This window comes from Lycium ferocissimum, chromosome 4, assembly GCF_029784015.1.
Source record: "Lycium ferocissimum isolate CSIRO_LF1 chromosome 4, AGI_CSIRO_Lferr_CH_V1, whole genome shotgun sequence".
Taxonomy (NCBI): domain Eukaryota; kingdom Viridiplantae; phylum Streptophyta; class Magnoliopsida; order Solanales; family Solanaceae; genus Lycium; species Lycium ferocissimum.
The window spans coordinates 50,249,726-50,266,122 of NC_081345.1; the positions used below are offsets into that span (position 1 = coordinate 50,249,726).

Below are 16,397 nucleotides of genomic sequence, written 5' to 3' on the forward strand. Positions count from 1 at the left end.
TAATGGAGGCATAGAAAAGATATATGGAAAGAGATAGGAAATAGCCGTTGGAATGACTAAATATAAAAGAAAATGGTATATTAGATTTTTTTGCACATTAGACTAATATGACATGGCTGTTATTTTATACTCACACGCGCCAAACGTCATTTGAATCACTTGGACTTAGACTATAGAAAGCCAAGTACAGAGGGTAATTAGACCAGTTATTGTTTGAGGGGGGTAATGATTATTTTAAAAAAAAAAAAGTACAAACGGAGTAATTAGGACCAGATGTATAATATAAAAGAATTTGAATAAAACGCGTTTAAATTTAAGAGTTTTTTTAGGTATTCTGCCTAAAATAAAATGCTAGGTATGTAAGTAATTACAACAAATTAAAGACTTACCTCCATCCAAGTATGTAATTTGTGCAAAATGCTAAATGTAAGTCCTAGCTTTGTTCATCTGAGTTGAAAGATCCTTTACCTTCTTCATAGCAACTTCCAAATGTTGTTCGAGATATTACATCAGCAGATAAATTTCCCGAGGGCAATATATCAACTTCCACCTCCTCATTCTCTCGTTACCACTTTCTCTAGTTTTTCTATAATACTCGCTGCAGCCTCTCATAAATGGCACGTAGCATGTGCTGTACATCATGTGGTTATTAACATTGTGATCAGTGGCGGAGGCAGGATTTCCATTCAGGGTGTTCAAAAAATAAAATAAGCACGCTTGTGTTGGCAAATGAGCGGGTCGGATTAGGAATAACTTGAATACATAAAGTATACTTAACGAAGCACATAGCAATGGAAAGTCAAAAAGCAACTAACTTGCATGAGAGAACCTTAATAGTCCAATAACATATAAAATTTGGAATATAAGTAATACCTTATGAGACTTTTATCTAAATCACGCAAAGAAGGCATACTTCCTCCGTAAATGGTTTGGAAGAGCTTCTATATCCGAGACAATGTCATCAATGTAGCAAATTGTTAGAAATCAAAGCGAGTAACTACACATAGGAACTAATTCCTATATAATAAATCAAGCATCACTCTTGCACGTACAATACTAAAAATCATGCTCGAAGCTAGAATAGTGTTGTCAAAGGCCGCTTTGAGGCGTACATAAACCTCGAAGTTGGGTGAAGGCACCTCCGCCATGATAAGAAAAATATCACAATAAAATGCCACAATATAGGTAATAAACTAAGCAAAAGCTAATAAAGTAAGAAGTTTCCATTAACAAAGGCAACTTGAAGATGCCATATTACAAAAGTAAAAGCTTGGGAGCTTTTGAAGCAAAAATAAAGAAACTAAGTTAGACTACACAAGCAAGAACCGTGGAGTTTTACAATTGTACTCTACGAGGTTTCATATCTTGAGATGTCTTAATAATAGCATCATTAGAAACATTATCAAATACATCTTTTTCTAGATAAGGCACCAAACAACCGCTAAAAAAATCATCACTCATTTGACTCCGCAAGTCATTCTTGATAAACTTCATTCCGAAAAAGCTCTTTCAATGGATGCGATTGGCAACCGTAAGCAAAGCAAGTTTCACGCAAGCGGAATACAAGAGGATAATTTGAATGCTTCTTTGTCTCGAACTAATTTTTTCGAAAGATCACAAAGCCCTTTTAGATTGGAGAACCTTTCATCAACATCACAAACATCAATAATGTAACTTGCAAGTTGATTCTCAAGAGAACCCATATTGAATTCATTAAAGTCATCAGGATATAATTTAGCCATTTTCATTATTTTCCTGATATCAAAACTTGAAAACAAGTCAATTGGATTCAAACAAGAAATTCCATGAAGCAAATCGATTACTGTCGCTTCACCAAAACGATCTTTAAGTTCTTGAAGTTGCCAATCAATAATATTGCAAAATACCTCAACACGATAATGATGAGAGACTTTATTGTCACCAAGTCTCCTTCGTGATCTTAAAGAGCTAACATATGGCTTCTCAAAGTTAGGTACCAAAATTTCATGCTTGATACAAAACAAAGACACCCTAGCAATAAGAGAATCCCATTCTTCATCCCTATATGCTTGCAACCTTATTTTTGCTACTTCAACAAGTAACATGGCATTTGCCAAATCTTGCTCCTTTTTTGGTAAGCATTTATTAAGCTCATTTGTGATTGCTAAAACATCACTCATCAAATGCAACATGAACGCAACCTCATATGTTCGACAAGCTTCAAGATATCCCATTGCCTTGGCTCTTTCATCCAATAATCGTGCATCAAGAACAAGTGATTCAAGAACATTAAGAATAGAGCCAAACATAAGAATAAAATTGTTGAAAGATTTAAAATGAGATCCCCAACGCGTATCACAAGCTCTTGAAAGACCAAGTTCTTGATTCAAGCCACTACCGGTTGTAAGCTCACCCAAATCTAATGCCTCTTGAATTCTTTCTTTTTGAGAATCTCGAAATTCATCCATACGCTTAAAAGAAGATCCCAATACATTCAAAATATTTGAAACCAACACTACAAGTTTTCCCACTTCAATACATTTTTTCGAGACCGCAACAAGAGTTAGTTGAAGTTGATGAGCAAAACAATGAATGGAATGGGCTGATCTACTTTCTTGCCTAATCAACATTTTAAGGCCATTGATCTCACCTTGCATATTGCTTGCCCCATCGTAACATTGTCCACGCACATATGATAGACTTAAGGAATGTTGAGCAAGTAAATTAACAATTGCCCTCTTTAGAGATAAAGCACTAGTATCTTGAACATGAACAATGTCAAGAAGCCGCTCCATCACAAATCCATTTCTATCAATATATCGTAAGATAATAGCCATTTGCTCCTTGCGTGACACATCAAAAGGCTCATCAACTAGTAAAGAAAAGCAGTCACCATTTAATTCCACAAGAATAGCTTTAATTGTTTCTATCTTTCAAGCACTCACAATATCTTTTTGAATCATTGGAGAAGTCATTTGATCATTTTGAGGAGCATGTTACAGTACATAATCACGAATATTATCACACTTTTTCGCATACCATGAGAGAATTTGAAGAAAATTACCCTACTAAGTGATGATTTAGATTCATCATGACCTCGAAATGCCAATCCTCGAGTTATAAGAAGTCTTACTACATCAACGGAAGCACTTAAGCGGACCAAATAAGCATGTTTAAATTGACTAAATTGCATCTCAAGTGCAAAATGAATAGACTGTTGTACTCGCAATAAATCTTGACGTTTCTTTTTTGACTGGTTATGTGGGCTGTTCGGTAGACCAATATGTTTTCCAATATTCTTCTTTTTCTGTCAACTCTTAAACCCAACAGTTGAAAATATTTCACCCCCACCTTAATTGGTGTTGTAGCCTTTAAATAGATAACAATACAAACAATAGACTGCATCTTTACTAACACTATATTCCAACCAATCATGATATACATCATCAAACCATTCAGAATTAAAACGGCGCATTGATCCGAAATATGCGTTTGAGGATACTCATGCCAAGCAACCGAGGTTGAAAAGGACCATTAATAAGGTATGCTCTTCTAATAACATCACGATGATTTGGATGATAGTCCAAGATTGGGGTTCTTTCACCGGATCATAATTTAAAGTACTCAAATCAAATTCTTGAGAAGAAGGTAATGGTACTTCGAATGGTTAGCATTTGCTTCCGGTTAGGTTGACTAGAAGAAGCTACACTTGATTTCGGTACTTTCGTAAAATAGTTCTTCATCGAACGTTGTTGAGATCAATCGTAAAAATAAGAATTTTGTTAGAACTTAAAAGAAATAAACGGTTAATTCGTAGACAATTTTACTCATTTAGTTCCTTCTTCCAAGAATAAATTGTTCTTCCTAAAATAAGTAATTTAAACACAGCAAGAAATCTAAATCTCTACGCAGTACACTAATTAATTATACATGAAACTAAACTGAGTCATTATAATATTTCCCAAAATGATTAACTGATTAGTAGAATGACATTTTCAACTATCATATCTCCAAATACAAAAAAATTTCATGGGTATAATCTAAAAAGCAAGAGAGAAAATTTTGCAACTGATCAATTCTCAGTCATTCCGGGCAAATTTGAAGCAATCAAGCTAAAATTTATAGCAAATATACAAAATTACAACAACAACAACAACATACCCAGTATTTAATTCTCACAAGTGGGGTATGAACTATGAAGAGGGTAAGCAATAAAGCAAATATATAGAATTTTAGAAAAGATAAAAAAAATGGAGAAACGAGGGAACTAAGAACTTACCGAAGAAGCCATGAACGGAGACCAGAGAGATGACCGACGTTAAGGAGAGGATGATGTCGAAATGACAAAGCAATGGCTAAATCAAGAAACAAACCGAGCAAAAAAAAAAAAAAAAAAAGAAAGAAAGGTGACAGTGACGGATGAGAATTGAGAAAAGAAAGAAAACCTTTGGTTTGTTTAGTATTTGACTTATTTAGGGATTTGAATCCAATTAGACTTGTCCCCTACAAAACTACGTCGTTTTGTCCATTTATTTTAAGTAAATATAATGTTACTAAACTACGTCGTTTTGTTTAATGAAACAGCTGAAATAAAATGTTCAGAAAATATTGCAAGCGGGGCTGCTGGGGTTCGAACCCACGTGCATCGTGCAACTCTGAATCCCCTGCGCCACTGAGTTGCGCCTTTCATTTGTATTGAGGGGGTTCAGTATTAAATATATACACATAAAATAAAAATTTGACCTTATATAAACAGTGTAATTTTTCGACTGAGGGGGTTCGGATGAACACCCTGGGATATACGTAGATCCGCCCCTGATTGTGATATATAATAGTCCAATTTAGTTACTTCAAAAAAAATCATAGATACACACCTAAACTGTGATGAAATTATTGTTTACACACTTAACCCCCCTTCCAACTTATTTTTTTCGTATTATTTACCCCTTCGTTAATTATTTGATAAGAAATAAGTTAAACGTAGCAAGTGCAAACACGCGCTTATCCAAGACTAAAAGACAGGGTCTTCAAAGAAAGAACTTGTTTTTTTAATGTGCAAGAAGTACATTTGAGGGAGTTTAAGGAAAATTCAGCAACATTGAAGCTACTTAGAGGGGGGAAAATAGTTGAAGATCTGATATACTATCCCAAAGAGTTATGGTGCGAGATGTATTGTAGTTTGAGATGCAAAAATGAATAAGGTGTGTTTGCACATGTCGTGTTTTAAGTTTTTTTTTTTTTTTTTGTCAGATAATTAGTGAAGGGGATAAATAATATAAAATTAATATTAATAATAATAAGTAAAGTAGTTAGAAATTTTATTATAATTTAGGTATGTTTCTATGCCTTATCCCTAAAGAAAAGAGAATGTATGCGTAATTTATTTGGAGTTGGAAGTGTTACCTTCAAGTTGTCCAATTTGAATGCAGGATTGAGAATTCTTCGATGCTTTGCCCACTTTTCACCTTCGTAAAACACAACCCCTCTAACAAGTAGACTTACCAAGGGTTGTGACATAGGTTTACGGAAGGTGTTGTATTTGAACAAGATTTCCCTTATCAATTCCGGCTCCATTATGTGTACCCTTGGTGTTGGACCATGCCATATGAATGATTTTTTTCCTGTAAAACAAAAAGAAATGATTAATGATACAATCAATCAATAAATTATGATTTAATTATCCCCTCGATAGGACTCATAATTACGCCAACATTACCTTTTGTTTTAGAGTTTAAGTTCTGTTCACGGTCGTGTTTAAAAAATTTACATCATTAAGTTAAAGAGTTTAAGTTTTACATACAATCAAAGTAAATATTTTTTTTACACTGTCATGTCGTCCAAATAATATATACAGATAAGCATTCTTAAGATGAGAGTTTTGAAATCTTAAAACAAAGATGTATTACATGTTACAAGTTACAAAACGTAAATATAAACTGATGCTGTAAAAATTATTTTACTGAGGATGCTAATTACTGAAAGACTAATAAGGGTATATTTGGGCCTAAATGCATACTTTAAGGATATTTATTGGTCCATTTTTAGTTTCTAATGGTAATAATACAACAACTTGTGAAGTCGCATTTTGAAGCAATTTGATTAAATTGCAGTGAATTTCTCACCAACTTAACATGGGCATAGTATGCGCAATTTCTAAATAACTTAACGTGTCATTTTATTCAATTTAAATTAGAACTCTTAGATTAAGACAAAACAGCTATAATATCATGAAATAAAAATAAAAAAGTTTGTTTAATTCGAATAATGCACACCCCTTACGAGAAATAACCCAACTGGCGTTCACATTCGGTTCGGTATTTTTAAAGTTCGGGTCTAGAATTCGGTATTCGGTAATTGAAAGTATATACCAAATATCGAACTTTTGCAGGACCGGTTACTTTTTCGGGAATCGGTAAATCAAATTTCTGGTAATGAGATTCGGTAATACCATTTTTTTGCAAAGAAAGCGCATTGGCAACCAAATAAGATCCGCTTAAATAAGACTGCGAAGTGAAGATTGGACATCAAATTGATTTAAGGCTTCAATGTCCATAAACCAACAATAGCTTCAACATTATTTCTAGCTTTCTTTCCCAAAGATTGGACATCAAATTGATTTAAGGCTGAAACAATTTGATCAATGATAAATATTTGACCCATAGAAGGTATTGTAGAAGTGAAATGAAATGACAAGATATTATGCAGTTTATAAAGAATTAGCAGATTGATGAAAAGATTGTGAAACGAATGGATTTTTAAATGTTTTCTTGGACTTGAAATGTTTTGGACAAAACTGACTTCGAAATGTTTGGGCCCTTTACTCCTTTAAAATAGTACACGTATTGGTATTAATTTCGGTATTCGGTATTTCCCGAATTACCAAACATCTATAATTGTAAATACCGAATACCGAAACCGAAATATTAAATTTTATATTTTAGTATCGAATACCGAACCGAATACCGAATTACCGAATACCAAAATATCGAAATAGCCGGTTCAGTTCGGTAATTCGGTTTTCGGTATTTTATGCCCAGCCCTACCCCTTACGAGAAATAACACGATAAACACAAACAATTTTTGTTGAATAGTGAGAGGTCTAGAAGCATGCAGCTGTAATAACCGCTTTTGGCTTTTTGCAATCATGCAGGACCACTACACTTTTTTATTTTGTCTTGTAACTGGTAATGAGATCATGGAGTCCGGAACTAAAATAACCCAAAAAAAAAGAGTATGAAGAGAGAGAGGAGAAAAAAAAAAGGTACAAAATATTTTTGCCAATTTAAAATCATGCGTTAAAGGACTTTGTAATTTGACAAAGTCCTTTAACGCATGATTTTCATGCACAAAGGATGGTCTTTTTTTTGTTTTTTTATTTCTTTCTTTCTTTCTTTCTTCCTTTCTTTCACACTTTTTACATACTTTACCCATAGATTAATCATGTTTGAGACTCCAAAACTTGAATATTTTATATAGAACCCTATTTATTTTTGTGTGATTAATATTAAAAGCTCAACACATCAAGAGATACACAAAACTTCTGATTATCATTATAGTGGTTGAACAGTGTTTGATCAAGTTCATTTTTGTTTGAAGACTTGTTGTCATTAGCTTTAAGTTATTTATGTTTTAGGGTTTCGTGTTATTTTTATATTAATGCGTAACTTTATTTTTAGTGATTATAACATTATTTTTATAATCAATTAACAAAATATCAATTCATGATCAATTATTTATGTGTAATTTTTTTTTTTTGCGTTATACCCTTCAACCCCCAACTAATTGGAGTCCGCAACTTAAATAACCCAAAAAGTGGATTTGGGTACCAAAATAACCCATTAAAAAACCTTTTGCGCACTAATTTATTTGTAAGTTAGTGAAATTTTAAATGGTCATAACTTTGCGCTCGGATGTCCATTTGATGCGATTTTGTTTTTTGATTTTGGGTATTTTTTTGAGATCTATGCGTCTGAACTGCCGCAAGGCTGTTCGCCCGCCCCAAATTCTCCAAAAACATCCGTTATCCCATTCAATTTCAATTTTCCCCCAAATTCGTGCGCAATTTTCATTTATTTCTTTTTTAAATCTAATGGCGAAAAATATATTTCAATTCCATAATCCCTTGATAATGATGTTTTCAATGTCAATTTCAAGGTTCCAAATTCAATTTAAGAAAACAAGTTAGATAGCATTAGGGAACATACAAAATAATAAAAAGTGTCTACATTGTTACTTTAACCAACTTGGCTTGGTGGTAAAGCCTTTGGCTTTTGACTTTTTTTTTATTTCATCCATTAGGGATCAAAGTGTCGGCGGGAGCGTTGAGAAGATATTATTAGTGAAAAAACGAACTAATTTATTTAACGATTAACATGGGATAAACAAGTAATTAACATGGGAAAAGAAATTTCAGAAATAAATATATTAACAATGACATAATTAACAAATAATTAACGGAGATCCATGGAGGTGTCGTATTTGTAAATACTAAATTATTCATTATTCTTGAAATTAACAAAAAAAAATTCTCTAATTAGAACTTACTTAACTAGGATAAGTTATGGAGGATTTAATTAGTTATTTTGAATAATCCATGATATTGTATTGTTGATTATAATTTACTTAACTCATGTAGTTAAAGTAATAACGAACAACATTTTATATTAACTAACTAATCCTTCGTCAAAAAATTATGTTAACTAACTAATCCTTTTCGGAAATTCTGTTAATGATGTTCAATCCAAAACTAAGGATTTAGCTTATCGTTTGTTATTCAGGATTTAGTTTATCGTTCGTTATTCGAGATTTAGTTTATTATTCGTTATTTGGGATTTAGCTTATTGTTCGTTATTCGTTAATGAATTATTTTGGTACCCAAACCCACTTTTAAAGTTATTTAAGTTGCGGACTCCAACTAGTTGGGTGTTGAAGGGTATAACGGAAAAAAAAAAATTACACAGAAATAATTGATTATGAATTAATATTTTGTTAATTGATTATGGATTATTAATTTGTTAATTTTTTATTTATTGTTAATTTATTTATTTGTGAAATTGTCAAAATAAAGTTACGCATTAATATAAAAATAACACGAGACCCTAAAACATAAATAACTTAAAGCTAATGACAACAAGTCTTCAAACAAAAATGAACTTGAAAGCACTTTTCAACCACTAAAACGACAATCCGAAGTTTTGTGTATCCTTGATGTGTTGAGCCCGCCTTATTAATCGCACAAAAATAAATAGGGTTCTATATAAAATATTCAAGTTTTGGACTTTAAAATGATTAATCTTAAAGTATGTAAAAAAGTGTGAAAGAAAGGAAGAAAGAAAGAAAAGAAAGAAAGAAAGAAATTGAAAGAAAGAAAAAAAAGACATCCTTTAACGCATGAAAATCATGCGTTAAAGGACTTAACGGGTCCGTCTCCGTTAAGTCCTTTAACGCATCATTTTCATGCGTTAAAAGACTTTTTCTTTTTTTTAGAGGAATTGGTGTTTTGGTTCATACCTTTTTTTTGGGTTATTTTAAAGAATTTGACACGAGATCATGTGTCTCTCATTCTGTTTGTTGAGTTCCGATTTTAGTAAGTGTCCACTTTGCAATATGCACACCCCTTTCTAGATATGTATCTGTTTATTTATCAACAAACCAAATTAAAGATTAATAGCTTATTTGGCTAAGCTTTTAAAATTAATTTATTTCGAAAAGTGTTTTTCAAAAAATTATTTTTGGCAAAAAACAATTTATGTTTGGCCAATTAATGTAAAAAACGCTTTTGAGCACCAATTAGCGTTTGACCAAGTTTTTAAAAAGTATTTTTAAGTGTATTTTTCTCAAAAGTGCTTTTGGACAAAAGCTACTTTTTTTTTTACTTCTAAAAAAACAGCTTCTGTTACTTCCAAACACTTATTTTCTCCCAAAAACTTGGCCAAAGATCTTACTTTTTTTTTTTTTTTTAATTTTAACTAACCACTTATTGAAAGAAAAAAACACTTTTGGAGAAAAATAAGCTTTGACCAAACAAGCTACTCCTCTGTGTCCAAAAAAAAAAATCTTCCTCCTTTCCTTTTTAAATCCCAAAAGATTGTTCACACACACTTTCTATATTTAGTAAACAATTTAACTTTATGAGATGAATATCACACAAATATCTAAGGCTCGTTTTGAAACACATATTTCAAAAGTCTTCCTTTATTTCTTAAATTTTGTGATAAGTCAAAAGAGGATAATCTTTTTAGGACGGAAGGAGTATAAGATAAGAAAGCAAAAAAAAAAAAACAGAGGGAGAGAGAGGAGATTGATTGTGACATGCATGATAGGGAGAAATTGCAATTTTATGAATGTGAGGACTAGCGAACTTTCGTAATTTAACAAACATCCTTTACTTTTGTCTTACACACACAAACGATTACCTTCACTTGTTACTTCTTGGAATGCAAAGGTCACTCTCATCCACCAAGATAAAGACGAGATATTTGGGGAACTTTAATTAATAGCTCAGTTGATTGGGTATTTAAACTTTCATTTTGTTGGTGAGGATTTGATTCTCAACTTATAATCCCCTCTCTTATTTTTCCCTTCCTCTATCCCCAATTAAAAGAAATGAGAGATTTGAAAAAAAAAAATAGATGATATCCACCGTTCATTTGGGCGGTGTTTGATCAAGTTGATTAAGAAAATAGATTTTGTTTATTACATACAAAAGGTTAAGTTTAAAATTTTGTACTTGCCACAAGTCCATGACATTTCTATAGATATGTCATAACATTTATAACTTTAAAAACATCTTACTAAAATTAGGATGTAATCATTGTTAGAATTTGTCCTCAATTTCCTAGCTGCCTTATTTTGATTTTACCATATATAATTGTATTTTATTTCAAAAATGTTTTCTTAACTCTTCCACATCTATCCTTTTCTTAAAGGAGAAATTTTGTACTTCTATTTTTCTTTCTCACACAATACCACAATAATATCCATAATGTTGTCACCAGGGGCGACGAATCTAATGTAGAAGCTATGGATTCACAGGAATTCACTAGCTTTTATCCAAATCCGACTAAATATTTATAAATAATTGATTATTAACTCAATTATTATTGTATAAAATATTTAACTTGAGACCATAAATTTCATATTCTGGATCTGCTTCTAGTAGTCACTAAAAGAGTCTTATTTAATTTAGAGGGAGATTTTTCTCTCTATGATTGCTATATTTCTTTTATGTTAGTTTCTCATATGTAGGTCGATTGGTCAAACTATATTAAATTTATTAATAGTATATTTCTCTTTGGTTCTTTTATATTAGTTTTCTCATATGTACAGAATTGACCAAATTATATTAAATTTATTAATAGTATAATATTTCTCTTTGGTTCTAACTTATATCGCTCAAGATTTACAATTGTTTAACTTTCGCTGACACCCTATTATTTCGAATCCCAACAATCTAATGTTTTGGCTATAGAATAGTGTCATTTTTTTTTTCAACATATTAAAAAGGAAAGTGTCATATTAAATGAAACGAAGGGTGTAATAACGTTAAAAAATAAAGACATACTCCCTCAGTTTATCTTTACTTATCCATGTTAGAGAGACTTGGCACACCCTTTAAGAAGCAATACATGAAATAATAATTTTACTATATCACCCCTTACTTATTAGAAGTCATCTCAGTCATTGAGAAATGAATTGAAAATAATTAGTACTCCCTCTATTTTAATTTATGTAAATCTTTTTGGAGTACGACGGTAAAGCTTTGACCATAAATTTTGACGTAGGTTTTTCAAATTTGTAAAAATAAAATATATATTTTTAGAAACTACATAAAAAGTAGTACTATAGGTCATAGCAATTTATAATTCAAATAATTTAGAAAAAATGTAAGGAAAACATGGTCAAAGAACCACCTCATAGACTCCCCAAATAGTTGATTCACATAAATTGAAATAGAGGGAATACTACTAAATAATAAGGGTAGAATAGGTATAAAATGATATTATCTCTTAATTTTTCAGACTGAATAAGTAAAACTGGATATCTAGTTTTAGTATAGTGGACAAGTAAAAGTGAACGGAGAAAGTTGTAAATTTGATAAATCCGAGGATAAAGGAATTTAAAAGTTTACCATATTCCTGTATGATATGGTGATGAAATGGCACCACACGAGGCAAGATATCGTCAGTGAGACTGATAGGTTTGGAGAATGCATCAGTGTTCATCTTGTTCATATCTTTCAAATCTCCATGCCATAGCCTGTAATTGTTACCCTTGAAACCTTGTTTTCTCAGCCATTTTTCCATCTTCTTTGGCCTCAACCAAATATACTGCAAAATCCACCATGCAGCCCATGTTAAAATAAGTACCAAACCTATGGTCATTACCATTGGATTATGCTTCATTCTATCTTCACTATAAGAAGTACAAATTAAATTGTACTATAGAGAGCTGCGTAAGAAAGGATGATGCTAAGGATATGAGAGAGTAGTGGGCACAATTTATAGATGATGCTAAGGATATTAGAGGAGGGTATTTGACTAAACAATTATAAGCTGGTGATAAGCTTTTTTTTGGACTTATTAAATGATTTTTTTTAATCTATACTATATTAAAAAACGAGGGCTCTAGAAATGTTGATTGACTTTTTTTATATTTAAAAATTAATTTCACACAATAACAAAGTTGTCATTTACTATATTCTCATATTATTATTTAATTATTTTTATAATTAAATAAGACTAAGTTCTTATTTGACCAATGTACAAACTCCTAATATTTTGGAATTTGAAATTGAGTAAGATTAAATTCTTTCCTTTTAATTGGTAATACACTGTGAAATCTTATTACCACCAACAAAACGTTTTGAGTACTACAACCAAAGAGCACATGGACCCTTGACTACTCTACAAGCAGAGTGTCTAGAATACATGCCTCAGAAAAAAGAAAAAAAATAGAGATTAACTGCTCATTAGCTGAAGGAAGCCTACCACTTGCTTCTTCATGTTGCACCACTGTCTCTGCTTGATCAGACTCAATGCCATTGCTGTCTCTTGTTGTTGTATTTGTACTCCCATCCACTGCATTAGCTCATGCCGTACTGATTTTGCCCATGTACACTCAGCAAATAAGTGTGTAGCATCTTCCACCTCCTGCTGGTCACATAACACACATTTAGCATTGTCACACTGCTTTCCCATCCCCACCATCCTGTCTTTGGTTTGCAGCTTCCTATATGGTAGTTCAGTCATAGGATAAATCTGTGCTTAGGTAGTAGCATTTTGCTCCAGATGAGCCCATGTGCATCAATTGTTGTTCCCTCTCTTAGCAATGCTAGATAGCTCTTATTGACTGAGTACTTTCCTTTTAATTGAACACCAATGAATTTAAGCAATACTCTTAAACCAAAAAATAAAAACACGTTTTCTCTTACCAAATAGTAGATATTCACTCCCCATTAAATTTATTATCCTAATATTTAGGACATCGTCATTAATTAATAATTCAGCCATTACATTATTTTCTTATTTAACATTCCATTTGTAGAATTCCCATAATTCAAATCAACACAAATAAAAAATATTAAAAGGAAAAATGGATGTCAATTACTTTCCATCCACTTAGGACTTCTATTCCTATAATTTTTATCCCAACTTAGTTTAGAAAAGATTAATAAGGTGACTTCTAACGTGAACAAAGGGTTATAAATATTTTATTTTTAAATTTTAAAAGTAGCGTTGTTATTAAACACTATATTTTCATATTTTATGACAAACAAAATCCTAATAAAAGAATATTAGCAATGGTGAAAAAACAACCTCCTTAGGACCATGTTTTGACGACCTTTTCTTTTGAGATTGTGCTTGTTTTCAATTATATATTCTTTTATAATTTACATAGGTTAAACCAGTCTCACGCCCCGAACCATGGCAGAAGCGTAAACATATAAACTCGGTGCCTTACCATAAATGTTATAATGCGAACCACATGGCTTGCCGAATCATTTTGAGGCATAACATGAGTGGAATATAACATGAAATGTGATGAGCTTTTATAAAACATGAGATGTCATAACAATTTAATGAAACACTCGTTTAAATCATGAATGCGGATAATATCATAAATGAGCCAAAATGGCTAACCGACTTGAAAGTCTAACATGACATTTCGACTTGTGTAGTAGCATATGAAATTTATGTATTAATTGGAAAACATACTTCTTTGGGACAAGGTCCCCAACTACCTTAAATCATATGATCATAAATTAAAGAGTTGACTAAATTTTAATGAGATGGGGCTCACCAATAATGATAAGTTGAAGTCTCTTCTTGAGTAGGTGCGTTGTCCTTTTAAATCAATACCGTCGTGAAATGCTTTAGATTTCGAAGAATAGAAAGGGGATATCGGCACATTAAATGTTTCATTATGTAAAGCTCCCGAATGAAATAACATGGGACATGGATATAACATAATAATTTTTTACCTAAAAAAAAAACATGATCATGAACATGAGTACATATACATATATAACATGTGTAAAATATCGTGAGTAGGGAGAAGCGAAAATATAACGTCTACAACATGGTTTTAACATAACACTCATACATTGCGGGGACATGAGATTTAATAATATTATGAAAGGAATCATTAAGAGAGATCGTCCTAAACATGGGTGCAGCGATCCTCATCCTACGGTGGCTACGTAGTTTCAGGCTATTTGAAGCCTTCTCGGTAACTAATGCAACTCCCAAAAACATGAACATGGAAAATAAGTGGCACTTGCTACCCATGGCTTTTTCATGAATCATAACTTGTATGTACATGGATATCATTCATAGTATTCTTGCATGAAAACTTGTAAAACATGTAAAGTAGTTCTTGTAAATAATATAATAATTCATAAACTTGCATGTAAAAACCCATGGAATGCAAAGTATGGGTTTTCATGTATTACGGACAGATTCTCAATAATCATAATGAAATATCAAGAACTTAATGAAGAATTAATAATAATTCAATACATAATATAATCATGGTTTTTGGACCTAGGGTTAGGTAATAATTAGATAGCATGGTGAATTTGGTTAAAAACCCTAGTTTTCGTAAAGCTTCATACTTTATGGAAGAAGAAGCGTGGGGAAGAACAATGATATTCCCACACATAGATAGTAACCCTACATACCTTAATCGCTCCAAAACTCGAATTAAAGACTTGAACTTTGAAGAAGAACTCCAAAAGCTAGAATCTTGATCTTTATGTGGGTTTTCTTGAAAACCCTAGGTTAGGAATGATGAATTCTTAATTAGTAATCATGGATACATGTTAGAATTAACTTGGAATGGCTTAGAATGGCTTACCTTAGAGTATCTTGAGTTTCGGAGAGAAGAATTTCATCCTTAGGGTTTGGGAGAATGAAAAATGGGAACAAAATAAGACCATACCCATTTTAATTATTTTTGCATAAAACGGACAACGTACATCCTAGGATGTATCTGTAATTGAAGTGCGTCCAACTACTAATATTTGGGCGTACATTGGGTGAAATTTTGATTAGATTCAAATTCTTTCCTTTAAGTAAAATGGCCATAACTCTTTGTACGGATGTCCGTTTGACCTCAATAATATACCGTTGGAAAGGTATTTCAAATATATACAACTCCCAATAAGGAAGTTTGCTCAAATTACTAACGAAAATTCTAGGACATCGTCATGAATGAAGATTCAGCCATTACATTACCCTTATTTAAAATGGCCATAACTCTTTTGACGGATGTCGTTTGACCCCATAAAAATATACCGTTGGAAAGGTATTTAAAATACCTACAACTTTCAAGAAGGATTTTTCTCAAATTACTAACGCAAATTCTAGAAGTTTAGGACATGAATGAAGGTGACTTGTCTGAAACATTTAGACGGATTTAGAATATTTTAAGGACTTCATTTTTTGATTTGACTTCAAAACGACTATCTATCATATTTTATGAAATCATAAAATTCATATAACTAACATGTCATTATAATACCAATATTACCCATTAGGACCGAACTCGAACTTACGGGATGTTACCGATATGGTTTAGTATGAGAGTACGAGGTGTTACAACCAGCACATGATTGCTTGATGTGTGATTAATGGTCTGATTATTTTCTTATTTTTTTTATAGATTGGTTGATTCATGCCATAAATTCAATTGCTCTGTCCTGCTGATTTTTTCTACCTTGCTACCTAGCTCGAAGGCAAAGAAAAAAGGTTAGAGTTTTCTGTTTTTAATTGTTAGATTTCTATTAATAGGGATATCTTTATTTGTATGTCAAATATATACATTCACGCGTAATCCATAAGGCTAATTAGTGAAGTTGATTTAAAATTTGGTTCAATTTTTTTGTAAAAATTAATGATTTATTTTAATTAAATACA

At 31.8% G+C, this 16,397-nt stretch overlaps 2 protein-coding genes across 2 annotated transcripts; both read right to left on the minus strand.

Moving 5' to 3' along the window:
* Positions 1 to 1,547: 1,547 nt before the first annotated feature.
* Positions 1,548 to 4,281, minus strand: LOC132053661 (uncharacterized). The gene is made up of 2 exons (XM_059445773.1): positions 4,259 to 4,281; positions 1,548 to 2,851 (listed from the first exon to the last, which is right to left on the minus strand). Exon 2 carries the CDS (start codon positions 2,814 to 2,816, stop codon positions 1,548 to 1,550), a length of 1,269 nt encoding a protein of 422 aa, XP_059301756.1. The 5' UTR covers positions 2,817 to 2,851; positions 4,259 to 4,281.
* A 522-nt stretch (positions 4,282 to 4,803) lies between these two features.
* On the minus strand, positions 4,804 to 12,530 carry LOC132054829 (cytochrome P450 72A397-like). Its single transcript, XM_059446800.1, has 2 exons — positions 12,110 to 12,530; positions 4,804 to 5,600 (listed from the first exon to the last, which is right to left on the minus strand). Exons 1-2 carry the CDS (start codon positions 12,381 to 12,383, stop codon positions 5,320 to 5,322), a joined length of 555 nt encoding a protein of 184 aa, XP_059302783.1. The 5' UTR covers positions 12,384 to 12,530; the 3' UTR covers positions 4,804 to 5,319.
* Positions 12,531 to 16,397: the final 3,867 nt, after the last annotated feature.

Excerpts from the sequence above, each read along its gene's own strand:
- LOC132053661 (XM_059445773.1), bottom strand. The coding sequence starts at position 2,816 with ATGGCTATTATCTTACGATATATTGATAGAAATGGATTTGTGATGGAG.
- LOC132054829 (XM_059446800.1), bottom strand. The coding sequence starts at position 12,383 with ATGAAGCATAATCCAATGGTAATGACCATAGGTTTGGTACTTATTTTA. Across the intron at positions 5,601-12,109 it reads CCATATCATACAGGAATATG|GAAAAAAATCATTCATATGG; the intron begins GTAAACTTTTAA and ends TTTGTTTTACAG.